General features: G+C 40.0%; 1 protein-coding gene across 4 annotated transcripts in view; it reads left to right on the top strand.

The window, feature by feature from the left end:
- Nucleotides 1-1,623: 1,623 nt before the first annotated feature.
- Nucleotides 1,624-25,710, top strand: part of VPS50 (VPS50 subunit of EARP/GARPII complex) — a 96,642-nt gene continuing 72,555 nt past the window's right edge. For 2 of the 4 annotated variants that reach the window (XM_075728184.1, XM_075728187.1), the window contains exons 1-9: nt 1,624-1,669; nt 4,020-4,088; nt 13,456-13,578; nt 14,194-14,265; nt 18,321-18,374; nt 21,196-21,266; nt 21,691-21,808; nt 21,898-21,933; nt 24,481-24,563. In XM_075728184.1, coding sequence (XP_075584299.1) covers nt 1,637-1,669; nt 4,020-4,088; nt 13,456-13,578; nt 14,194-14,265; nt 18,321-18,374; nt 21,196-21,266; nt 21,691-21,808; nt 21,898-21,933; nt 24,481-24,563 — 659 coding nt within the window. In that variant the 5' untranslated portion in view covers nt 1,624-1,636. Of the gene's footprint in view, nt 1,670-4,019; nt 4,089-7,222; nt 7,226-13,455; nt 13,579-14,193; nt 14,266-18,320; nt 18,375-21,195; nt 21,267-21,690; nt 21,809-21,897; nt 21,934-24,480; nt 24,564-25,710 lie in introns of all 4 variants that reach the window. The other 2 variants (XM_075728185.1, XM_075728186.1) reach the window with 2 other exon arrangements.

Raw genomic sequence — 25,710 nt, forward strand, 5'->3', positions numbered from 1 at the left:
TGGATATGCTCTTGATGTCATTAATATGCTGCATTTTTTTACACCGAATACCTTACACAGATAAAGTGGATGCTAAAAAAGTACATTATATTTTCTACAGAATCCTAGCCTGTACTGGTTGTTAAATGGCATTTAGACTTAATTAAACCTCACTCATTTCTTTTCAATAAAAGCAACTACATTAAAGCAACTTTATTTGCAGCAGTAACATTCTGAATACTTTCAGTATTTCTGCAAAATTTAGTTATTTTATTACTAACAAGTAACTTGGTTACATGCTACACTTGTTAGAGGTTTTCCACAGAAATAACTATGGATTATATGGTAGCCAGAAGTAATAAATTCTTGCTAAAGAATACAGGTAGGGGACGACCAGTCCCAACTTTTCCTTCATCACCGTGTCGGTTCAAATGGAGAGCAGTACGCCTGCTTTTACCTGTCACACCCTGCAACAAGTTATCAGCCAGCTGGGGGGCTAAATAATAATGGGATTAGAAATTGTGTGCTGAACTGACCTACGTGCAGACTCCAGTAATTCCAAAAGGAACAACCTTTTCTGCAGGTATTACTAAGCTGCAGTGGGATGTGTTGGTTGCCTTATCATTGAATGTTGTCTCCGGTTAAGCAAAGATTATAGGATAAGTTCTTCCTTTTTTTTGCATTGCTATAAAACAGATTTTTAAAGTTACCAGCTTTTTTTTTAAGTCAAGATCTATACAACCGAAGGACACACAAGCCTGTTTTGGTGATGCAGAACCGCGCCATCCATGAACAGACCCGACGCCCTTGAGCGTAACGCCTGAAACAATCCGAGGCAAACAGCAAACAGTCATTATCCAAGTGTATTTTCTAGCTAGTCTGCCTCTTTAGACAGAAGCTCGTTTTGTCTTCTCAGGTGATTCTTTTCAAAGTCTAAACGAGCGAACCTCCGTGTTCAAATACTCTATAAACATCCCCCAAAGCCCGGAGAAACCCTCGGCCTACTGGGCCGCCAGTGCCAGCCGAGGCGTTGGTGGACATAAACGTAAGGCAGAGGCCAAGGCAGAGCACAGGGTTTGGGGACAGGAATTTAGCAGTGCTTTCAAACAGCGGGCTGCCAAACTACGAGCTCCTTGCCCGGCTCTGGAGGGATGCCAGAGCCCCACCGGAGCCGCCGTCCCGCCGGTCGGGGCCTTTTGCTCCTCCGCGGCCCAGTTCCGCCTCACCCGGGCGGAGACGCCTTCCCGCAGCCACCGCGGCGGCCGGCTCCGGGCTCCGGGCTCCCCGCGAACGGCAGCGGGCCCGCCCCGCGCCTCCTCACGACGGCGCCCCGGGCCCGGCCCTGCCCGCGCCTCGCTCCCCCTCACGGCGCCTCGCACAGAGCAGCCGCCTCCGGGCCGCCGGCGCCAGCCAGCCGCGCCGCGGCGGAAGCAGCCGCCCCCGGCCGCTCCCTCCTCGGGTGCCCGCCCTCCCGGCCGTGCTGACGGGGGTTGTAGTTGGGCGCCGCCGCCCGAGGACTACCGGTCCCAGGGAGCAGCGGGCGGGCTCTGTCAGGTGGCGTCCAACATGGCTTCCCCGTGCCCGCCGGGGCCGGAGCCCGCGGCCGCGGGGGGCTGCTGAGCGCTTGGGGGGCGGCGGCGGGGGTACCGGTACCATCATGCAGAAGATCAAGTCGCTGATGACCCGCCAGGTGAGCGGCTCGCCTCGGGAGGGCGGCGGGGCCCTGCCGCGGGAGGTGCCGGGCTCTCCCCGGGGCGCCGTGCCTGGACCCGGCGGCGAGGGGGGGCCGGGGGCCGGGGCGGGCGTGTGCGGCCGTGCCCGGGCACCCTGATGGGCCTCCGGGGCGCGGGCAGGGCCCTCAGCCCTGCTTGCGGGGAGAGGGAGGCCTTCCTGTGGATTAGCTCTTGGGACGCATGCATCCAGCTTTTTTTTTTTTTTTTTTTTTTTATCTTCCCTCTTTAAATCAAAAAATGGAAGCATGCACAGGTGCCAGCACGCAGCTTGTGCGATAACAGACAGATTGGCGTTGAAGATGACACGGCTGGTCTGTGTCAGTTCCCTTTCTTCACGTGTGATTTTGGAGCGCTGGGCCGTGGTACTGTAACATGGCTGTGTCTGACAGCAAACGCTTTCGATCCAAAGGGAGGGAGGCAAGGCTGTGGAGGCACCGGGGAAATATTTTGGGTGGGCACATATTGAATGTGTGCTGGAGTACTTAATGTGTTTATGTTAGCCCACTTCACTTGGTACCAGTTGTCTCTAGGATTATGTAGGTCGAGTCTACATTTGGACCAGTGTTTCTAAGGTTGTAAGCCTTTTTAAAGGAGTCTATTAGAGGCATGTTCAAGTCATTCACAGGTACGAAATACCTGTAAGATGAAGCCAGTTTGCTCATATGTCTAAATTTGAGAACCTAAAAAAATCAGTTGAGTCACCCACCGCGTCAGAGATTCTAGATAGTTATAGAAAGTGATGGGAAAGTCGGAAACAGAACTTTGTTTTTTTTTATAAACCGTGTCCCCAGAGTTGTGATACTTATGCAGGAGACAGGGATTAAAAATGGAGATCAGCATGGAAGCTGAATATCTAAAATAATGTTCTGCTCCCCATAGGGGTAAATGATCAGTTTTCAGCTTGACTAAGAGGAGTTGTGGGAAGCCTGCCCAGTGTGGAAATGTTGTCTGAAAATGATGCGACTTATGCAATTTTCAGCCTTTGGGAAGGATTAAGTTCCATTTAGCATTTGATAAGTGAAACTTTTTACTGCCTCTGAAGATAAGCAGCGAGTACTGCAGATTTCTGAGAGGATGTGTGGAAGATTTCAGGTGAAGTATGAGAAGCTGCAGCAGTTGCTTTGGTTGTTGTTACCTTGAATTTCTGATGCATAGAGGTGAGTCACCTTTGGTGGTAGTAACTGGAAAGGGAGGGTGTTTTGAAATGATGCACAAGGAAATTTGAGAATCAGAACCAAAAAGAAGAGATTTTGCATCCTTGGAGGATGAAACAATTGTAAAACGTAGTAGTTACCACAGAACCGATGAAGTTGCAAAACACTTCATCAGTTTCAAAGGATAAATACAAACTTTTCTCATCATAAACTCACACAGTAATTGCATAGGTCCTGTTGTTTCAAAGAAAGTGTAGGTACCCAGGGCCTGAAAGGGGCTTGGAAACAGTACTGTTAGCATCCACCATGAGAGTAGGAGGGAAGTCTGCCTGCAACTTGTGGCTCACGTGAACACCCTGAAGTCTCAAGGGAAGCTGGAGTCAGAACCACATCTGAAACATGAATGTTTAGATTCACCTCTGCCTAGGGAGCTGGTAGAAAATGCACTAAGCAGCATGTTCTGTGGTATTGCTTCATAAAATTGTGAATGTGTTGGATATTCAGCAAATGCATACTCAGCTGGTTAATTGATGCTTCCTGTACAAAGCTTCAGTCTGCTAGAGTATATTCTATTTATGTGGCCTTATGTGTTTTAAAGAGTAATGATTATATAAAACAGGTAATGTGGATTATGCGTATTTTTCAGTTTAGTTATGTATAAGGAAAACCAGTCTTAATAGTGTTATGTGATAAACAGACAAATATGCCATCAAGCAAAAATAATATAATTTTGCTACAGAGTAGGTGGCGTTTAACTTGAATTTGATTATTTGACTCCATTAAACCATTAAGTCAGTGGAACAAAGTATGTTACGTTTTTTGGGCACGTGCATTTTTAAATTTAAAATAACATCTGGAAGTTGAGAGGAGGATGTAAGTAAACTTTATGAAGGGAATGTTAGTGAACTGTACTGGGAAGGTATATATTGCAGCATAAAGTTGGAAATGCTTAGATGTTTGAGGAGCATAATTTATATACGAAAGGTCTTGCTTAAATGTTTACAGAATAAGGTCTTAGCCTTCCAGACTCATGTCAATGTAATTTATTAAAGGACTTATAGGTATATATTCAACACCAGGTAAGACTTGTGCAGTTTGATTGCAAGATACATAGAGTAATCAATCTTAATTGACTGTTAAATTTCTTTTAAAGGGTCTAAGAAGTCCTCAGGAGAGTGTTCATGACCTCAGTCCTATTGAAAGCTTTCGGATTCCTAGTAAGGTATGATACACAGTCCTTTTACTCCCACCCCCTTAATTTTTAGTTTTTAATTTTATAGTTAGATGGCACTTTTTTTTTTTTTAACATCAGGTTTGCTGCTGTTCTTTTTGAGTTTTATTTTTTCTTGTATTTCTGAAAAGCTTTTAAAATATTTTTATGAAAGAATTAAAAGCTGTGAGGCAAAACAGTTCACTGACTCAGAATGAACTTGCATTAAAATTTCTTTCTTTCACTGGATGTTGATCTTAATATTATCTAAGTTTCCTGCTGGGATGAAGGAAAAAAAAAAAGAAGGAAAAAGAAAAGTGCCCTTTTTTATGTTGGAAAGTAGATGCTATATGGGTAGCCTGTATAGTTCTAGTCTTGATATTTAGTCTCTTCATGGTTTGGGTGGTGCTGTAAGTACATTTTGTGGTTTCATGGTTTTAATCTTCAGCATATATAATTAACTTCATGTTCTACTTCAAATGTTATAGCTTTAGAATAATAATAGTTTTTTGGCTTTTTTGGGGTCTCACTACTTAAATGATGCCAGCTCACTCTTGTCTCACAAATCATGCTGAATAATCTGGGTGTGAGAGAACAATTGTCACAATATTTGACTGCTCCTTATACACTGTTGATCTGAGTGGATGATTCACAAGACTTGCTGTGGATGCTGTTTATTATTTTCCCCTAATTTGGATTTCGCCTTTAACCAGTGAGGTATTTAAGTTACTGACTTGAATTTGGATGCCTTATTTTACAATAGTTAAAAAAAAAAAAAAACAACCAAAACCACCCTTGTGTTTCTTTGTCTCTATATAAGTACTGTGTAATATGTTGCTTGTGGTGAGGCAGACCAGAAAATCAGTGTTACTATATATATAAAAAATCAAGTAACAGTCTCCGAATTGGTATATAATACTCTGTTAAACAGTGGCCAATGTATTGATTTCAAAGAGCGGAAGTATTCAGTTGCAGTGATGTTGAAAGAACTGTCTCATCTCCACAGCTTAGATTTCAAAATTGCAGATTCCTGCCACCCACTGAGCATCCAGTTTCAAACTGTCTTTTTTGCCAAGTTGACTATCCAGGTAAAAGTAGATGTAGGGTATCTTGGCTGGATTTCTGTTCTATAATAGTTATATGTTATGTGTCTGGTAAGCCTATACCTTGTATCAATAACAATGGGAAAACAAATACCTCTCAATAATTTGTATTTTTTTCATACATTTATGTCAAACATTTGTAATGTGAGAACATTATCTGCACCTGTTCTGCAAACAGAATCTCACTGCGGTTACGAATTCTGTGTCTGAAAAGCCAAGATTGCATTGTCATTAGAACTTTTCACCTGATTTTTTTTTTTTTTTTTTTTCAATTTGGGAAAATTAGAGTAGTATTCTCTTCTGTGCCACAGAACAAAACTTTTATATTTTTCAGTCTTTTAATATGTTTTTTCCTTCCAAAATGTTTTAGGTGAGTAGTTGTCAAAATTACTACTATATTCAGAATATACATTGTATATTCAGAATATAGGTTTTGAGTTGCTTATGTTAACTTTTACCTTCTCAACAAGCTGTACTGAGTCTCTGAAACTCTTATAAATTTGCCTGGTTATCTGATTATCTGGACGATGCTCTTGGTCATATGGTTTAGTTTTAGGTAGTCCTGCGAGGAGCAGGGAGTTGGACCCGATGATCCTTATGGGTCACTTCCAACATGAGATACTCTGTGATTCTAAGAGAATATTGAAAAAAAACTACTGTGTTTTGATCAGTTTAACTCCTAGCTACGGTCCCAAGCCATTCGTCACGGTAACTTTACTTCTAGCCCTTTTCTTTTAGAGGAAGGATTTATATTGTCATGCCTCCTTAACTTAGCTAAAACCTTCATTGTAGGATTTTGCTTTTGAAATTATGAGACGTTGGATGAAGCACTGTAATATGTCTCCTGTCACTGTAAGCATAGATTCAAATACCCTTTCTTGAAAACAGGAATTTTGCAGGGTGGGGAGGGGGAGATGTCAGTGTTTGTGGTATGAATAACTGTCAAGGAGATTAGGTTTCAGTACTTCACAGAAGTTGAAAGTCATCGAGCTTTTGGATATTGGTATTTGTTTTGAAATGAAGCTATATTCAATGCTGTGGCATTGTACTGATGTCACAAATCAGAATTGCGTTATAATTATAGACTTAAGCAGCTTTGCTGGATAATTGAGGCTAATGCCTCAATAATTATTTTATAATAATGGACAAGTGTGGTAAAGGGAGTTCACTTTTGAATGCAAAAGTAAAGGCTAAAGAAAAGGTGCAGATTTTCAAAGGCAATGAGTAAAAGCGTAACTTCATACTGTTGCAGGCTGCTATTTGAAAGCATGTTGTTCTCCACTGCCACATTTTAGTAAGTTTTTGTTTGTATCTTGAATAATAAAAGTCTCAAGTTCACCAGCCAAATACTGTTTCTATGATAGAATGGTTATGTTGCTGCACTTTCATCATCACACTCCCACATTCAAAGTGGTATCTCCAGATTGATTTAGGGCAAGTGTTACTGTAAGTTTCAAAAGTTGAGTTAAAACTATAGAGAGGCATACAGAATGAAAGGCTGCAGAGCCAGCATGAATTAGACAATGCTAACTCTAGGGACAAAACCATGTTTTTCAAATGAGGGACTGTCACACTAGTTTGGAGGTCAAGTGGGAAATACGGAGCACAGGAGGAAGAATATGTTGACGTTGCATCCCCTAAGGGGAAAAGCAGCAAAATTCATTTGGGTCTTGATATCTGAAAGTTGTCATTTTGCTGACTGGTGGCTTGCTGGCAAATGGATTAAAGTGATGACTGTGCTCCTCAATTTTTTATTTTTAAACAATGAAACTATTGGGTACCTGAATATTTTACTGAATGCCTCCAAGTGTATGCACTCACATTAACCAGTACTCCAATAAGTTCTGCAACTATCTTTAAAATTTCAGTTTGCTTCCGTCATATGAAGGCAAATCACCAAAAAACTTGCTTTACTTTCTGTTGTAATACAGACTTACACTGCCAACTCGGTCACACAGAGAAATAAGTGTATAATAGTTTAAGTCTGTGATATAGTCTGTAGATAAGGCAAATCTGAACTGCAAGGCTGGATTTCTAGAAGAGAAAGTTGTCTGGAGAGGGATTTCATGTCGTCTTTGATTGAGATATCTGTGTGATTGCCCTGGGGAACTGTGATTCTTTTTGAACCATTCTGTTATTGTCAGCTTTGTTGTTTCCCAAGCTGATAACAGTTTTGTTTAGTAGATTCTGTCACAAAAGGGTGAGATAGGTATTTTGTACACTTGAATTCAAGTGTGTGGGGTTAATAATGAGTTGACTTTGAATTGGGTTTTGTTTATCTTGATGATAATCAGCTCATACGCAATATACAAATATTAGTTGACTTTGTGGCTTGTGGTGGTAAACAACACTGAAAGTTTATTTGCTTTTCCTGTAGGTATAGAAGTGTGGCTTTCTTAGTCTGTGTGGGTTTCTGTTTCCCCAACAGTAGCTGAGTGCTTTTCAGCAGTGCATTAAGTGTTGGTGTGACTAATATCTGTTCTATGGATCAGGCTTTGTTGTTCTCTCCACCAGGAGAATTGTTTTCACAGTGTAGTGTTTGTTTTGGTGGAGTGAGGGCTTTTTAATAAGTACTCTGTGTACATACTGAAGGAGGAAAGATCAAAAGAAGGTTGCATTTCATGTGAAAGATAAGGGAATGCCACAGAATTCCCTGTGGGACTGCCTTCCTTAGCTGTGGATTAGCTGGGGTGGTGGTGGGGGAAGTTTTGACATGAATTTATAGATACAGTTATACATACATTATGAGACATATATAATATAGAAATATATCTTTTTATATAGATAAAATTAAAAGGTTGTGTGTGTATATGTATATAAAAAAACCCTTTTACACATTATTTATTTCATGGTGGTATGATGTTGCAATGTACCTGCTGATTGAATCTGTTGAGCAGAGCATTTAGGATTAGCTTTTAACATAGGTGTTACCCAGGTTCAGAATGGAGGGATATAAATTGACAGGGTGGTCACTGGTGTGGTTTTGGCACATGACAAAGGGAGGGAGGCTGTGTCCAAATAAGTACAGCACAGACTTGGCCCCTGGCACTCTCTGTGTAGGGGTGCATGGGTTATGGCTGACCTTCAGCTTCTAATTAGATTAGAAACTTCTAGATTTTTTTTTTTTTCTCTGAGTAGTATCAGTTAACTTTTTTCAATGTCTTCACTTCCCAAGTCTTTCGACTGATAGTGACTGGAATGCAGAAGGTGGTTTTTTTCAACTCTGTACCAGTAATGCTTCATTCAACAGAGCAATATTGGCGTTGGTGTTACAGGCAGTGGAGAATACAAGGAGAGTGGGGGTGTGATGCACTGGGAAACAGGTGGCTAAGTCATCTAAAACTTGCTGAACTGCATTTCAGATGAGTCTGCAATGAAATGACTCTTCTGAAATGTATTTCAAGGAATTGCCACAGGGTCCTGGACCTGTAAAATTCTATTTCCATAGAACAGGAAGGCAAAATGATGTGGGAAGTGTGTGGACACAAACACTGCGCTTTATTTAGCAACGGCTTCTTCAAGTATGCAAAGCTGTCAGACAGATACTTCCCCCCGCCGCCCTTTTTTCTTTCTTTCCTGGGAAACTGTGTTTCACTGATCTATTTAGGTTCATTATGAGAGAGCAAGCTGCTCGCTTAGGGTTGCGCTATTCTTCATAACTTGAAAGGAAGTATGTTTGACAGGATAAATTGTCTTTCCATGAAAGCATGATCCAAAGGTACTGGGGGAGGGGGGGGGCGGCGGCGGGGAAATTGCACATTTGGCACCACAAGTGATGCAAGTTTTATGTAGTTGGTGAAGTCTCGTGCTGAACAAAACCTTGGAAAAATGAGTAGCCCATGAAACAGCATCTTAGATGGCTATGTTGGCCCATTATTGCTTGGAGAGTTCTACTGCTGAATGTGTGTATTAACCTGGGCAGGTGGATTGAAATGAATACTGTGGGTCCACCTTGCCAATGTGCTGCTCTTCCTGATCTCCTGTGTATATAATTCATTCAGTTTAGCAATGGAGAATTTCTCTGCATGATTATTGTCATATGATTCCCTCTGTCCCAATTTTGTATAGGTTTTTCTATTCAGAATAGCACTTGGAATTGCTGAATTTACATAAAATTTACTTAAAGTTTACTGAGAAGTGTGTTTTAACGTTGACTTTTTTTTTAAAGGCAGATATTTAAGTGGCAATAGTTAGAAAAGTTTTGAGGTGGAAAAGTGCCTTGAGGGACTTAATAGAGCTTCTCTCTCTTCCTCAGCAAAGTGTGTGAGTACTAGCTCTACAGTGCTAAATCTGGCCTTCCCTGAGGCTCCTGAAACTATGGGCTTTGTATGTATATAGTAAAATTTTTTTGTATCTCTAATTGAAGGGATGAGGAGAATTGAATATCAGCAAATAAACTTTAGCCAAGGATGTTTGCTTCCTTCAGTGGTGAGTGAATAGATTGGCCTTGAGCATGTGTAGTTATGTGAAGATAGTGGAGCACGATGCACTGGAAGCTGCAGTTTATCATGGCATAGTCTGGTGGCGGATAGTGTAATTTATATGGGAGCTTAAGTTTATCCTGGAGAGTTGTTGTTACTAGAGTGCTTTTCTAGAAGGAATGAACAAGATGAAAAACCCTGTCTATTTAATAAATATTTTCCTAGGTAGTGTTTTGGCAAGAAACACTGAGATGAATGATCTTTCTGAGACAGGATAAAATGGTTTCTTAGTCATTTTCCTAGCCACATGAATGTCAGCTTTATTTTTGTGCTGAAAACTGTAGTCTTCTACAAAGACAGAAAGGTCATTGATTAGGTTTCATTGAAATGCTAATATTAAAAACAACCCTCCCAGTTTATTATCATGTGGCTCTAAATCCAGAATGTGTGTCCATGATGGCTTCTTAATACATCTTCAGGGGATGTCAACCACTATTGAGCTATGGCAGTCACATATCACTTCACCAGTATGACAAGATATCAATAGTCTAGAAATTCAAATGATCCTAAAGATGACTTCTTGGGTTTAGTTTTTCTTCTTTTTTCTTTTAACTAACAACCATGCAGGAACTTGTAGCCAAATATCAGATGATAAAACAGATTATTCCATTTTGGTGGACAAATGAAGCTGACCCTGTTGCCTGTCTTGGATAATTTTAAATTTTAGTTTCATATAGCTAACACTTAATATACTGTAAGATGTTAAGCTGATTTATAGAGGGATGTACAGCATAAAGCTGCCATTTGTTAGGGAGTCCAGAGGGGAATAATTTTTTGTTTGTTTTAGAGGACAGGAATACATATGGTTAGATAATAGATTCATTGCTTTATAAATTAAATTATTGCAAGAGCAGTACGCCATTGAATCCAAACGTGTGCATCCTCTGCCAATCCATGCACCCTCATGCGATGGAAACTTCAAAACCATAGATGAAAAAATTGAAACAGACTCTAAAGGGACTCTTTTTCAAGAATCTTTTCATTCTCATCCCTCATAACCTGCCCTCCTCTCCTCTGTTTCTCATGCTCCTAGTAAAGCTGACACGTGAGGCGAAAGGTGTCAGCGCTGGGTGAGCTGTGGCTGGAGCTGAAGGGACGGGCCTGCCTGCGTGGAGTCCCGCCGGCCTCTTCGGTGCCAGTGTGGTGCCGCGGGCTCTTCCCTGCCGGCTCCCTGCAAACTTGTCGGGCCGGTACCATCTGCTGTCAGTGCCACGTAGCTAACCCAGCCCTTGCCTTTGTCTGAGCAAGGTGCTGTCGTGGCTTGTGGCGTTGCGGATGTGCGCTCGCTAAGAGCGGAACCGTGCTCAAATCCCCTTTTTAAGAGTTTGCGTAAAGGATAGCATTATTTTGCTTTGTTATTGTTATTTATTGTCGCTATATTGTTATTTATGATAGAATCATAGAATCGTTTAGGTTGGAAAAGACCTTTAAGATCATCCAGTCCAACCATTAACCTACACTACCAAGTCTACTCTAAGCCAATCAAGGGTAGACTAGACTAAACCATGTCCCCAAGTGCCACATCTACCTGTTTTTTGAACACTTCCAGGGATGGTGACTCCACCACCTCTCTGGGCAGCCTGTTCCAATTCTTGACCACCCTTTCCGTAAAGAAATTTTTCCTAATTTCCAACCTAAACCTCCCCTGGCTCAGCTTAAGCCCATTTCCTCTCGTCCTATCGCTAACTACGTGGGAGAAGAGACCAACACCCACCTCACTACAACCTCCTTTCAGGTAGCTGTAGAGAGCGATAAGGTCTCCCCTCAGCCTCCTCTTCTCCAGGCTAAACAACCCCAGCTCCCTCAGCCGCTCCTCATAAGGCCTGTGCTCCAGACCCTTCACCAGCCTTGTTGCCCTTCTCTGAACACGCTCCAGCACCTCAATGTCTTTCTTGTATTGAGGGGCCCAAAACTGGACACAGTGTTCCAGGTGCGGCCTCAGCAGCGCCGAGTACAGGGGGACAATCACCTCCCTGCTCCTGCTGGCCACACTATTCCTATGTGTCCTATTCCCTTATTTCTCTCCCGTGTGTTGGTGCACTCCTTCATTCGTGCCTCCACTTGCGCAGCCTCCGGCCAGGTGCGCGCGTGGGCGGGAGGCAGGTCGCTGCGCTCGCCCCGTGGCACGAGGCAGGTTTCCCCATCTCCCTGCACGTCAGCCAGCCGCCGGCGGAAAGCGCGGGTGGCAGTGACCGAATCGGGCCTTTTCAGACGGCCCGTCTGCGGAGACCTGAGGCGCTTGGAGCCTCGCGGGAGAGGAGGAAGGCGGCGGCAGGTGGCTCCGCGGTGGCTTTGCTCCGCGTTACCCTCCGGGCCGCCTCGGCTCCGGGCCGCCTTCCGCCTGCGCCTTCGCCCGCGCTCCAGCGGGTGGCGCCCGAGCAGCGCGCAGCGCCCGGGGCCCGGGGCCCGGGACGTGCCGGCCGCCCTCTCCTTTGGCCTCGGTTGTGCCCGCTCGTGTCACCGAGGGGTTCCTGCCGCTCGGGGACGCCAAATGCGATTGAAATCCGTTTTACTCTGTACCGGAGCCACTGCTTTTGCCCCCCCCCCCCCCCCCGCCCTTTTTTTTTTTTTCTTTTTTCTTTTTCCTGCCAGAGGTATTTTAGAGGAGCAGTGGTTCCTTCTGATGCTCTTCCAAACTGTTCACTTGTTACCCGTTGGCTGTCTCTAATTGCGTAGAGAAAGAGCACCTTGTTTTGTATTTAAAATGTCGCCTTGCCTCATAACGTGTAAGCGTTGACCTTATTTCAGTTGAGGTTCCAGATAAGCAAGTTAGTAGTGGTTTAGTCAATTAATCTAAAATCTGATGCCTCTAGCTGGTGAAATAAACCTTTGAGCTCTTGGTGATGAAAATACCTGCACCTTGTCGCACGGTTAAATTAAATAACCCTTCACCAGGGTTAAATTCCAATATCGAGCCGTTTGATCAGTTTTATCTCAATTTTTGGTGAAAGCATGTTCTGGCACTTCTCCCTTTTGAGTCTCTGATAAAGGATCTTCATTCCTTCAGTGGGAACAGTGTCCAGGAGTGGGCTAGTGTTTGTTGAAATGTCCAATACAGGAGAGGAAGAAGAGGCTCAGGCTCAGTCCTCGGTTTCTTGTGACCAGTGGAAGCAGCAAGGTTGTCAAGAAGACCTTCCAGGGGACATCGTGACAGCAAGGAAGGGGATGCTTACTTCTTGAATATTAGCTTTCAGAAAGCTGACAGCGCATCTCTGCTTAGACTACCCTGCTAGTTGGATAAAAATTGGAAATCTGTTAATTTTGTGCAAAAAAGGCAGATCTGTTCTGGTTTTGCCAATTCAAAATTCAAGCGTTTAATGGCATGACTTTCATTAAAGTGAATTCTGAGGGCTGAATTGAAAAGTTATATGTTTGTAGTGACACTGTCTAGCTTATGTTTAAAAAATTCAGGTTTTATTTGTTACATTTTTATGTGTTGTTTTTGCTTCTGAAGAAATAGCCTGCCGATTTATTTTTAGTTTATTATGAGAATTTCTAAACTTCAGGAGGAAAAAACTGTGGGCTCAGCATGCATTTGTGCCATAGATGTATTGATGAAGAAGCGTGTAAGTAATCTGCAACACTGAAGTCTGCACATTGTTCTTTGAAAAATGTTAAATATCTTGCTATTTGTAATGGGAAGAACAAGCTGCTGCATACTGATCTTTCTGTTCTTTGCCATTGCTTCTTGTGCTGATGTTGTAGATGGCTTTTGAGAAATACTTGTTTTGGTAAAACATTGTTCTTGTTAGGATGTGATATTACATCATGGAAATCCTTTTTCGTTTTGTGAAGGAGGAGCTCAGAGAACTACGTGAAGAACCAACTGATCCTCAAGCTCAGCAAGAAATAATTAATAGCATTGAAGAAGTTTATTTTTCCAATGATTCCTTTGATATTGTGAAGTATGAGTTAGAGGTAAGTTGTCTTCTTAAAGTAAAAGACAGTGATATAACAAAAAATCAGAGTCAAAAGTATGCTTGTTTCAATGAGCTATTTTTCATTTTGTTTCTTGTATCTTTTATTACTGCAAAACTGTACCTTCCCACCTCATCTTGCGTTTATGTGGAGCTTCTAGCATATGGTATTGGTATGGAGTCTCTTTTTTTAACGTGGTTCAATTAATATCAGTTGTGCTAACAGGCACTTCATAATTTAAACTACTGTGAAAAAGCCACAATAGTTGGAGGGAAAAAAAGAATCTGTTCTATATTTCGGGTATTTTTTTAGCAAACTGACTGAGACATCATAATTTCAATGATTAGGGGGGTTGTGTGTATACACATATGGCTTAAAATAAGGTGACTTTGAGGTAATTATGATGTTATATGGTATAATTATGATAACCCATTGTTTATCTTAACACTGATTTATTTCTGTATCCATCACTTGAAATAATGGATTGATGATGCAAATGAGATTGCAGAAGCAGTAAGAATGTTTCATTAATGGAATTGATTGGTTGGTTAATACTACATGTACATTTAACATCCTTTAATTTCTCACTGAATTTAATTTATTGCTTACTTGCAGAGGCTTCCTCCAGTACTTAGTCTTCAAGAACTGGAAGAGTACAGAGACAAATTAAAACAACAGCAAGCTGCTGTAAGTAAAGTTGTTTCCTCTGTACCGTCAGGCAATTTGTTGTGTTGTCTGTAAGTATAGCCAGAAGTGGAAGTGAAAAAGTTTTGATTTCTTCAACACATTAGATATTAGGCATTTTTTTCTTTTAATAGTATGTTGTGTGCTTTTATATTGGAAAATCATATCAGTACTTCATATAATCATATGAAATCGTGGAAGTAAATTTTGGTGGTAGGTGTTGTAACAAGGAGCAAATGTGCTAACTGTTTCTTTAGAAACTTGATTTTCTGAATGTTCAGCTTTTCCTATGTATTGCAAGAAAAGTAATGTTCAACATAGCGCTGAACAGTGCAGCAATATGTCTTTTTTTGACAGATTTCTGTCAACGTAAAACATAAAACGTTTTAAAAACTCTTTCCTTAGAGTTGCTATTTTCTCTTATTTTTCATTTGCTAATTTGTTAATCATCCACAAGGCTTTCTAGTCAATACTGGTACAGAGCTGTTATGTAATAAAACAAATGAAATGTAACAATGAGTAATAACTATAATTCATGGGGGGAAATCGGAGTTGCAGCTTCTGAAAAGTACTTGTTACATTTCAGGCTTTTTTAATGATTGATTCATTGCTCTTTTAAAGATGAATAATATGGTACAGGGAACAAATGTATTCACTGTGGCATTTGGAGAGTATCTGCAGGTAAAATAACAGTAATAATCCTAATTCAAGTGTTTAAATGAATGGAATGTACAGAAGGAGAATATTGGATTGTTAGCAATACATAGTGAACAAGTTCCTTCTGCCTAAGACTGCTTTTCCCGGAGTAAACCTATGAAGTTTTGTAAAGTATTAGTGAGAAGTTGAGCAAATGAATATTCCATGCTTCTCACCAAGAGATATAAGGAAAGAAGTTGAAAGTGGGGGTGGGGGTTGGGTTTTTTTTTTGGTTGGTTGGTTGGTTTTCTTAAGATTCAGAGGACATCTGGTGGTGACCTAGTTTTGCAAGGAAATACGCTCAAGGCTGTGTCAAGAGACAACTTCATTGAGATATGCTGGATAATCCTAATAACTGTTACCAACGTCTTGGCCATTCTGCCCCCGTGGTGGGAACTGGCTGCAGCTAGGGGAGTTAGTTTCAGTACATGGCTGCTGCTGAAACATGTGAACTGGAAGGTGTGTGCAGCTAATGAATAATAGGGGTGAGAACTGAGCATTAAATTTCTAGGAAATATGGCCCAGATGTGTTTTTCTTTTAGAAAACAAACAATCAGAAACTCTCAAAGCCAAAACTTGTGACAAGAAATGTGTCCAATTCTTCCCCCACCCTTCCCCCAGTCAGGATTAGGGCTTTCTTGTGTCTTCCTTAATCTAGCCTAAATATGATTCTGCTGTAGGAAGGAATTGTTGCTTGGGTTTGTTTTCCTCCCTGGGCATGTTCCAAGTTGCTAATATTTGTTGTATGCTGTATGTCATGTCCTTGTGTCATATTTCCAGGTGGAGTGTGAGAGACCATTGCATGTTTTCTTCTCCTGTCTCAATTGTTGTCCATTTATGTTGTGATATGTCATTTAGATTACTGTCTGTCTTGAAGGACATTAGTGTCAGTCAGACAGTACTGCAGAATGTTGTATGTTGTTAGTTCAGTCCTAAAAATATCTTAATGCTGATTGTGAATATATTGTTAGATAGAGGACTCATGATGTCTGTTGACAGATCACACAATACCTCTGCTTTTGAAAAAGAATAAATACCGCCTTCTTCACTTCAGTGCCTGTATCTATAGCTGACATAAGATTTTACAATAGAGGTTTAGAGATAATTCCAACTACTAAATTTCTGTAATACAAATCACTTAAATGAGTGTGAATTATAGGTAATTCTGAATTACAGGTATAGTCTGATCTTCCACTTCTCAATGACTGTTGCCAGCTGCTTTTGCACAGCTGATCTTGGTCATGCCTTTGTTTTCGGGGTCACTATAGACTCTGCATTTTCTGTAGTTTTCCTATTACAGTTCTCCATTCCATTGGATGGATTCCAACTCACTGAAGACTTCTTTAATACGTGTAGCGTGACAGCTTTAATTTGCCTAATCATCTTGGTACAGGCAATTTGTATTAGGAAGCTTTTTAGTTGTACATCTGTTTGGCTTCATTTTAATTAGTAGACTGATAGCCTCAGCTGTATTTTTTTTTTTCTTCAGGAGACGAAGTATTTTTTCCTGATGTGATTAGGAAAGAGAAAATTGTTTTGGAGGAAATTGTTTGGTCCCCTCAAAGAATGTTGTTTGCATTCATTGATAACTGCAGCTACATTCATTGCTGTCAATTGCAGTTCTGGATTCCAAAAGTTAAGAATTAAAAAATAAGTCAGCATAATTGTGTGGAAGATGCCAAAAGGGGTGGGGCAATTTGGCAGTGGAACAACCTGGAATAATAAAAGAAAGGAAAGAGAATAGCTTGGAAGCTCAGAAAAGTAGCATCACTAAGTTCAGGGAAAGGAAAGGAAAAAAAAAAAAGATATGGCTGTGGCAGATGCTTGACAGCGTTGAAGTTGTTGTTGATCAAGGGTAACTGAGAACTTGCAAAACAAAAAAAAGCAGTGTAAGAACTGAAAATGAAACACATCTTGTATTCATGTGTGTTGCTTGATGAATCCCTTTAACAGTGAAGAATCAAACCGTTATATTTGTAGTAGGGGAATGCATGACTAGCAGGTATATCCCTGTCCTGAAGTTTTTACAGGTACAACGCTAGCGGAAAGAACAGGCTGGGAAAGGGAGGTGAAAATTTCACATGATATAGACTGTGCAGAGAACAAAACTTCTTTAGAGCCCCAAGGTCATGTAGGCTTGTGTAGCTTTTGGCCAGGAAACATCCTTTCCTGCCCCCACGCTGCTCTGGAGTGGTTCTTTTGCTGTCCTGCAGAAGAAAGCTTTATTATTTATAGAACACTAAGAGGTTTTAAAATCGTTTGGTGGTTCTGGCCATTTTTTAATGTGGAAGGAGGAAAGCATAGCTAGATATATGTCCCTTGTCCAGATTGCCAGCTGATGATATCGGAGTACTTTGGACACCATTTATGTGCAGGTGCTCTTCCAGAGGATGGGAATTGACCTGGTGGAGCCACTGTAAGTTTGTTACAGGAATACTGACTGAAGATCAGAACTTTGTGCTATGTTTGACTAAGCAGTCAAATATATAAAAACCTCCTCATCTCTCTTTCCCAGTAGTGCATTGTGGGCTAGCTCACTGTCGTAGCCAGTTTTATTTTATTTTTGTTTCTGGGAGTATTGTTCCCCAAGAAGAATATAGAGTAATAACAATAATTTCTTTGTCATGTTTGAAATTGTTTCTTCTTAAATATTTGTAGTCCCTGCTGAAAAACAAAACAAAACAAAACACACTGTTCTCAAGCTTGCATTTATATGACTGTTAGTGTTGGATTTTTTTTTTTAAGCTTGTGTGTTTGCACGCAAAAGACTGATCAAGGTAGCAATGCCCATTTTTAAATTCAGTACAGACAGCAGCTCTCAGTAGCATTCCACTTACTGTTAGTTCAGAACAATGGAGAAAATTTTAAAATATGCATGTTCTGTGTGCTAAAGAAAGGATATAATGTGCACAGGGTAAATACTCATTTTGACACGGATTTTTTTAGTAAAATATCAGTCTGAAAGGTAGGTGTCCTTATGGCTTTCTTAGATCTCCATAGTAGATGGTTAGCTTAAATTTGTATTCTGGCAATGCCACAAGCAGAATGTAAGCAGTTGTAGTGTCCCATATTATTTCTATTTTCTATTCTAGCATGTTCCTTAACAAGCAGAGAGGTGAGGGACTAACTTAAAAATGCCTGCTAATTCCCAGATAGAACTGTAAACATTTTTCTTACCTTGCTCCTAAGGAAAGCTAATTGTAATTTGTAGGATTTTTTACCTTGTTATGGCATACTCATTAATAAATTTGAAAGCAACAGAACTAAATGATACAGAATCACAAACTTGTAGAACTTTAGTATAGGGCTGGCCTACTTGATGGAGATTGCTATCTATCACATGTAATATTCTTCTTTTTAAGGTGTCTAAGAAAGTTGCAGACTTGATTCTTGAAAAACAGCCTGCATATGTTCAGGTGAGACAATGAACAGTCACTTTTTCAGAGTAAACCACTCCATTTTGTGCTGTTATAATGCTGCTCTTGTTTCATTGGGGATTAAATCTAGTAATTTGTTAGTAGAGATGCTGGCATCTGGTTGGAACTAGCTGTATGTGTATGCTAAACCTGTATCTGTAGAGTGAAAAGAACCAAGGGTGTATTGAGCTGGAGGCCTTTAGGATGATAAAGGCTTTGGCATATGATCATTTTAAGAAGGCTTTCTGAAAACATGAATTCACAGGCTTCACTAATACCTGTAATGCTCTTGAACAGGAGCTTCTTTAGTGTCTGTGTTTGGGAATGGTTTCAGATCTTTTTCCATAAGAGAAGACAGCAATGACCTTTCTTAAGAGCGCTTAACCAGAAACCTGCCACTAACCTCAGGCAGTCATGAGAAGAAAGCGTTTAAGAGAAGACTGAGCTGGAAATAGAGCCTCAACATGTCAAAGATCTCTGAGACCAAAACAAAGCAAAACTGCTTTAGCTGCTTGCAGTACAGTGTTGGCAAGGCTTCTCTTCTTGTTCCTGAAACATAATTGGAACAGCCGACCTAATGATTCTCTAAAGAGAAGGTGTTCTTTTTCTACCCATTTATTTTTAATAATGCCCCTATGCATTGGGTCAGCTCTGCCTGATTTTATCTGATCTTTCCAGGAAATGACAGCAAGAATTCTGCAAAGTGAAAACTTGGGATTGTTATCAAAGTAGTCTGAGAATTATCCTGTGGTGGATAATTCTGTGTGTGTACAGCACCTTGTCATACCAGCGATTATGGCAATTCTCATTTTGGTCAAGAAGCTGGGGAGAGTGTGTGAGGGCAATGATGTCTGCATTTGGTGGTGGAGGTCTCTCCTTTTTTTTTTTTCCCTCCCCTCCCCTCCCCTCCCCTCCCCTCCCCTCCACCTTCTTCCTGTTACATCCCTCCCTTCCTTGCCTCCTGCTTCTCAGCTGATAGACTGTTGCTGCAGTCTCCATCTTGTACCTCCTGGGTGTTAACCCGTGGTACGTCGTGGAGCTGGAATTAAGTTTCTCTTTCATCCAGAGGGCACAACTTCCTCTTCTGCTTGCTTGTGCTCGTGACCCACACATCCAGCTTTAGTGACCTTCCAACTGTCCCAGCTGCGCTCTGGCATTTTGCTTGGTAGAAGGAGGAGTGCTGCTGTTTAAAGAAAAATGGGGTGGGTGAGCATTGCTTGTGTCATCCTCTGCAATAGCTGGTGAAAGAAAAAAGCTGTAAAGGTAATGTTATTTCAGTTTCAGTTAAAGGAGTCAGGTGGGAAGCTGTTGCAGAAGGAGGCTGGGTAAGTGCTACAGGGGTCGAGTCTTCATAAGATAGTGTAGAGGCGGGCAGAAAGTGTAATTGTAGGGTATCAAATCCTTCTGGTATAGTTTTGCTGTTGCGCATGTTTGGAATTGATGATGTTGAGCGAGTGCTGCATTTTCTGAAACTGGTAGCTTCACTTTGAAAACCCCCTCTCTGCATAATAGTACTGTGGAGAATGTGCTCCTTAGAGGGAAAGGCATGCTTTAGGAGCAACCAGTGGGTGGAAGATTGTCTTCGAGAAGAGAAAAAAATGTATTCAGCCCTAGATACTGGACAGAAGACTCCCTCTCTGGGGACCATTAGGCTGCACTCTCTCCCCAGGCCTGTCTGTCCAGTCACGTTCAAAGGAGAGATTTTACAGAATCTTTGCAGGAGGCAAGACTGGAATGAAGTTGCTCCTTATTGTATGCGTTTCCTCACGAAAAAGGGAACAATGGCCTTTTGAATAGCTCTGACATTTGCAAAGTATGTTTTTAGTGAGAAGTAGGTACTGAGGAAAGTAATCCTTGAATTTGGTTTAAGATGTTACACATACCAGCAAGTAAGCTGTCATTTTTCCAAATGCTACGTTGATAACATAAAGAAGGAACTGGTTTTGGTGAAAGATACAGCTCAGTGATTTGTCAAAATTACTTGTATCTTTGGAAACTGACCAGGAGCTGATCTTAAACTGAACTAAACTTTAAACTTGTTTTTGCTTGTCATATCTTTAGAATTAGAGTAATTTTCAAAGTGAAAGTCTCCCTTCTCCCCATGGAAAGCACTTGGTATGTTTTGAAATAATGAGCAATATTTAAAAAAAAAAAGTTTTTTGTTTTTCTTTAGTGTGGGGAGAGCGTTCGCTTTTCTGCAGTGCTGTTCCTAACAAAAGAAACCCTAATAGGTATATTAAAATTTTTATTTTTTTAAAGGAGTTGAGATTATGGTAGGTACTTCATGAAGTCAAAATCAAGCTAAATTCAGGTCACCTGTGCTGAAGAGTGTTCAGCTGAAATTCAACAGGATACAATTAATGTTCACTATGAAGTGACATCTGTTAAATTGGTAGAACACAAGTGCTTCTAAACAAGAAAATGCTGTGTGAAACATGATTTTTTTTGTTTTGTTTTGCTGCTCTCTGGCATATTAAACCCTGCGCTTCTGTCCTGGAAGCTTTGATAGCTCTGCTGTGGTGCATTAACAGTATATAGATTCTTAGGCTAAATGTACAGTATATAAATGTAGAGGGTCCCACTGCAATGAAAATAGATTTCAAGTATCTTTCTTCAAAAGAGAATTGTATTTTAAAAGATAGTTTATATTAATGTTACACTCCAGTGCTTAGCATATATAAAACGATGAAACAAATAATATCTAAAGTAACTCTACAAAGTCATTACAACATCTCAAGAGAAACCTACTAACCACTAGTCTTTGCTGGTGTGTAGCATAAATTTAACTTGTATATTTATTTAACCTGTTGTCTCTCTGTAGGAACTTGAACGTGTTACATCATTGCAGACTGGCCTTCAGTTAGCAGCTGTTATTTGCACAAATGGAAGAAGGTATCTTGCTTAAATAATGGCAGAGATTGAAAGGGGGGAAGGTATTAAGAAGAAATCTGTAAACCCAGGAAGTTTGGTTGCTGATGATATTTCCAATTTATGTGCTGAATGGAATTAGCAATAGTAGTTAAAGATACTGAAACAAATACCAGCTGCTTTTTCTCTTGCAGCTCTCACTTTTTCAGTTGGGAGTTCTCTTGAAAACAGGAACTTTGAGATACACCATTGATCCACACACAAGTTCAGCAGAAGGGAAAACATATCTTCTTAGCAGTCTGTTGGTATCATCTCAGTCTCTGGGTTTCCCTAACAATGCTGACAATCTTATTTGCTAGCATGTATTTTGATGGACATATTAGAATTTATTAGAAATAAGTTTTATTTTACATAACATTGAAGATTATGTTAATTTTGAACTTTGCAGACACCTGAATATAGCAAAGGAAGGCTTCACACAAACTAGTTTGGGGCTTCTTGCAAATCAAAGGAAACGACAGTTGCTTATTGGACTGCTAAAGTCTCTGAGAACAATAAAAACACTGGTATGTACAGTTGTTTTTGTTCAGTGGCAAAATATTTTTCTTCATGTCTGTGTAGTTATCGCTGTGGTGTTTTTTTTTCTTTTTTTTAGCAAAGAACTGATGTGCGTTTGAGTGAGATGTTGGAGGTAAGTCCCTGCCAGACTACTATAATTTGAAGCTATTCTAAGTCTACTTTTGTCAGTCATCACAATTTTGTCCCTTCTTTCCTTCCTTTTGCGAACAGGCTATGGGGGTGTGTGTGTGGTGAAATTGTGTTTTTATTCTTTTCTTAAATGTTGTGAGAAATACTTCATACCAAATTAGATAGCCCCTGTGCCGGAGGGCAGTATTTTCTTCCAGAGACTCAATCCTGCCTTTAGATCTGGGCACTGAGGCTTGAGTTAGTTCAGTAGGAGTGCTGTGGAGTCTTTACTCCCTTCCCTACCCTCAACTTATACTTCTTTTCTGGCCTTAGCTTGATATTTGGAAGAAAAAAGAAGGTGAGATTTAGCTGATTGTTGATATGCTGGGTCTGGATAAAGTACTTCTACTGCTATATATCACTATACAAATTTATATATGGGCTTTATTATTTTATTTCTAAGTGTAGTAGCTTCTCTCCTTATTCATTGGGTTGGCTTTTTAATAGTCAGTTGTAGAAAACGTTGCAGCATACAGGCCATGACACTGAAAATTCTACCAATACAGTAAACATACTGCCTAAAAATGCAGTAGATACTGCACAGAGCAAAAATAAGATCTTGTCTTAAGGTGATTAAGTGTATGAAAGACAGTTTCAGGATTTTATTGACAACTATATTTTAATCATGTAGTGTAACAATTTTGACTTGCTAGTTTGCAAAAGTATTTACAGCTAATACTGGATGGAACATCATTATGATAATCCCTAGTTACTAAATTTGGAAACTGAGTCTTAATAATTGTAACTCTTAAGATTCTTTGTGTTTCTTTGTGTTTAATTCCATCTTGGGTAATACGCCTTGTCTCAGCACACTTATTCTTTACTAAGCAAGAATGTATTAATTTACAGGCTGCATAAACATTGCTTTTTGCTCAGTAAGCCCTGTACAATGATTAGCTTTTCATTTGTGTGCTGTATTTTGTTGCACAGGAAATCAGCTCTTCGCTGTCTACTGGTAGGAGTTGTCTTGAGACAGAGGTGTGCGTGTTGCTTTCACACACAGACCCTAATTTCTGATTATCATAATTTGCCAGTGATTTTTAAACATTAAGGGCTGGAACTGCCCTTTCTGGCTAAGTGCAGTTTTAGAGCTGTGCTCAGTGTCTGCTCCCAATAAGGTATCCCAGATATTGGCCAGTTTATTGTCTTTACTCCAAGAAGAAGTTAGTAGCTTGGAGCATGCATGAGAGCTATTAATAGTCATTCACAGAGGAACATTTAAATAAGGTTCCCAATTAAAAAAAGACCAGACACAAAGCTATAATAACTTACAGGGGTGAGCTGCATCTGGAATATATTAGTAATATATGTTATGCAAGCTAGCTTTCTGATTTGAGCTCTGTTAGATTTAATGGAGCAAGTACCAGGTTTCCAACGGAGAAAGATGCAAAGAGCTGTAAATGCAGCAGTCATTTTAGACCAAGGTACTGTTCTGTTTTCATCTAATGGATAATGTGTGTGGGGTTTTTGTGTTTTTAGCTAAACTTGATCTGCATTAGAATGCTGCTGTTAAAACCAATTTCATTTCAGAAACTCCTTTATGATAATAGCTGAATATAAATTGCCCTTCCGTTTTTACTCTTCAATCAATGACTTTGAAATTCCAGTAACAGCTTTGCATTTGAGCTCTCTGAAGCACGTAATATAACGGATGTAATTAGGACAAAAAAGAGAAGCTCTTAGCTATTAAAGATTGTTTCCTTCCTCCAAGAGCCTTTCTGGCCTCATATCTAATAGCATACAAAACCAGTAGTTTTACCCAAGGCACTGCCCATGTTCTGTTGGCAAGATCCTGGGGTTTTACATCTTTGTGTGTATATTTCTGTTTTGGTTTTGTCCTGGCATCTTCACGTACTTCCTGATCGATCTGTCTACCTATCGGATATCCTTCTTATAAATTAGGACAATATTTCCTTCTTTTTTTTGCTAGAGTGTGTTCTTTTTGTCCTGGGGCCTTGTGTGAGCCAGTTGTCTTTAAATTAATTTCTAATTAGCTTTAGAATGTGTCAAATTAAATAGTGTTTATTTGGGCATAATGTTGGAGTGTCTCCCTTGTCTCTTTTTAGGCTCTTTAAACTATGGCAACAGCCTGCCGGTGCCTGAGCTTATCTCTTTCCTTGCTCATGAATAGATCATATTGTATTAAGAAAGGTTTGAAAGTTAGCTGGGAACATGTTAGTTGTTTTGTAATAAAAACTTTCTGATACGTTTTGTATGAATGTATAAGGAAACAAAGCAGCAAGTCATTTGCATAAGGTAATGTAATACATAGTGTTTTCAGATGTTGCTAACATCTTGTCTGTTCCTAATTCTAAATTGCTTGCACATTTTCTGCAATAGACCTTCGCTCATTTCCTTGAACTGTACTGTATAGACATAAGAGGCAAAATATTTTTTTGTTAATGTTTATACATAAGCATGCAAGCAAAAATGGGTGTTGCAGTGTTTGCTTCAAAAGTCATATTAGCTTTCTATTATATTCTATCCTAAGGAAGAGGACTATCCAGGAGCTATTCAGCTGTGCTTGGAATGCCAGAAAGCTGCCAGCACTTTCAAACACTACAGTTGTATAAGGTAAGGTGACACTGTGCAGATTTCAGCTTCTGGATGATTTTATTTGTAAATGGTATAAAACAGTGATCATTAATTCTCATTCTCTAAAGTAGCTTTGATTTACTTTTCTGCTTAGAGAAGTAAAATTGAGGCATTTATAAAAGCATAAGCATCGTCAGTAGCTTCCCCCCTCCCTGTACTGCTACTAACTGGTCTTCACAATAATAACACTGTAAAATCTATGTTTGGACTATGTAATTGTTTTGTAACTGTTGTAGTGTGTTGGCAGGTAAAGTTTCAACTAAGACTGAATTATAACTGTGCTACAACAGGGAGCCTAGAGATACCTGAGTGAATTTTTTAATAAGCAAACTAATATTCTGGAATTAATTTACCTATAGCAGGATGGCTTGTGGAGAGTAACTTACCCAGATACTTGACAATGAAATTAGGAAGTGCAGCGCTTCATGCTGTCATGGCGGAATTGCTTTCAGAACCGGAACTAAGTCAAATATCTGCAGTTCCTAGCTTAGAAAGACTTGACATTTCCATTGCTTTTTAGAAAGGAAAAAAAAAAAAAAAAAGAATTGGGTAAACATTAAGTTCAAAGTCATAATAGGTATGACAATAAAGGAGTAAAATGGAGTGAATTTTGATGTTTCATCCACTAAGATCATTAGATTAATTAGATTTTCTTTTTGTGTTATTTCTAATTAGAATTTTAAATTTATGAGTAAAATCCTGACATTGTTTGATCTTCTGTCAGAATGCTCTCTGACTTAGAAGGGCCAAAATTTATGAAAACACATGCTTTGCCTCCCTGTGTCCTCTAAATGTATGCTTTGTTGCAACTTCAGAGTAATTACCCATAATCCTTGATTTTAGTTCAGGATATGCTTTTGAGGTACAGCTGTTTCAGGATCTAAAGATGCACCAAAAAAGTGTATAAAGTTAGAAATTGTACCTGGAAATAAGCTCCTCTCTATTCTGAAGTCAGATTTCAAAGCTGCTTTTTGCTTTCTTTTTAGTTCCATAAAACTTGTGTGTGGATAGAAATTGACTGTACAGCCAACATTTGCCTACATATATTAAAATTTTTAATCTCTTCCTTATATAGTAGTGAATGAAAACTATTCGTTATTAATTTGAATGAGGAAAAATGACTGTG

The sequence above is a fragment of the Pelecanus crispus genome, chromosome 2 (genome assembly GCF_030463565.1).
Source record: "Pelecanus crispus isolate bPelCri1 chromosome 2, bPelCri1.pri, whole genome shotgun sequence".
In the NCBI taxonomy this organism is placed as follows: Eukaryota; Metazoa; Chordata; class Aves; order Pelecaniformes; family Pelecanidae; genus Pelecanus; species Pelecanus crispus.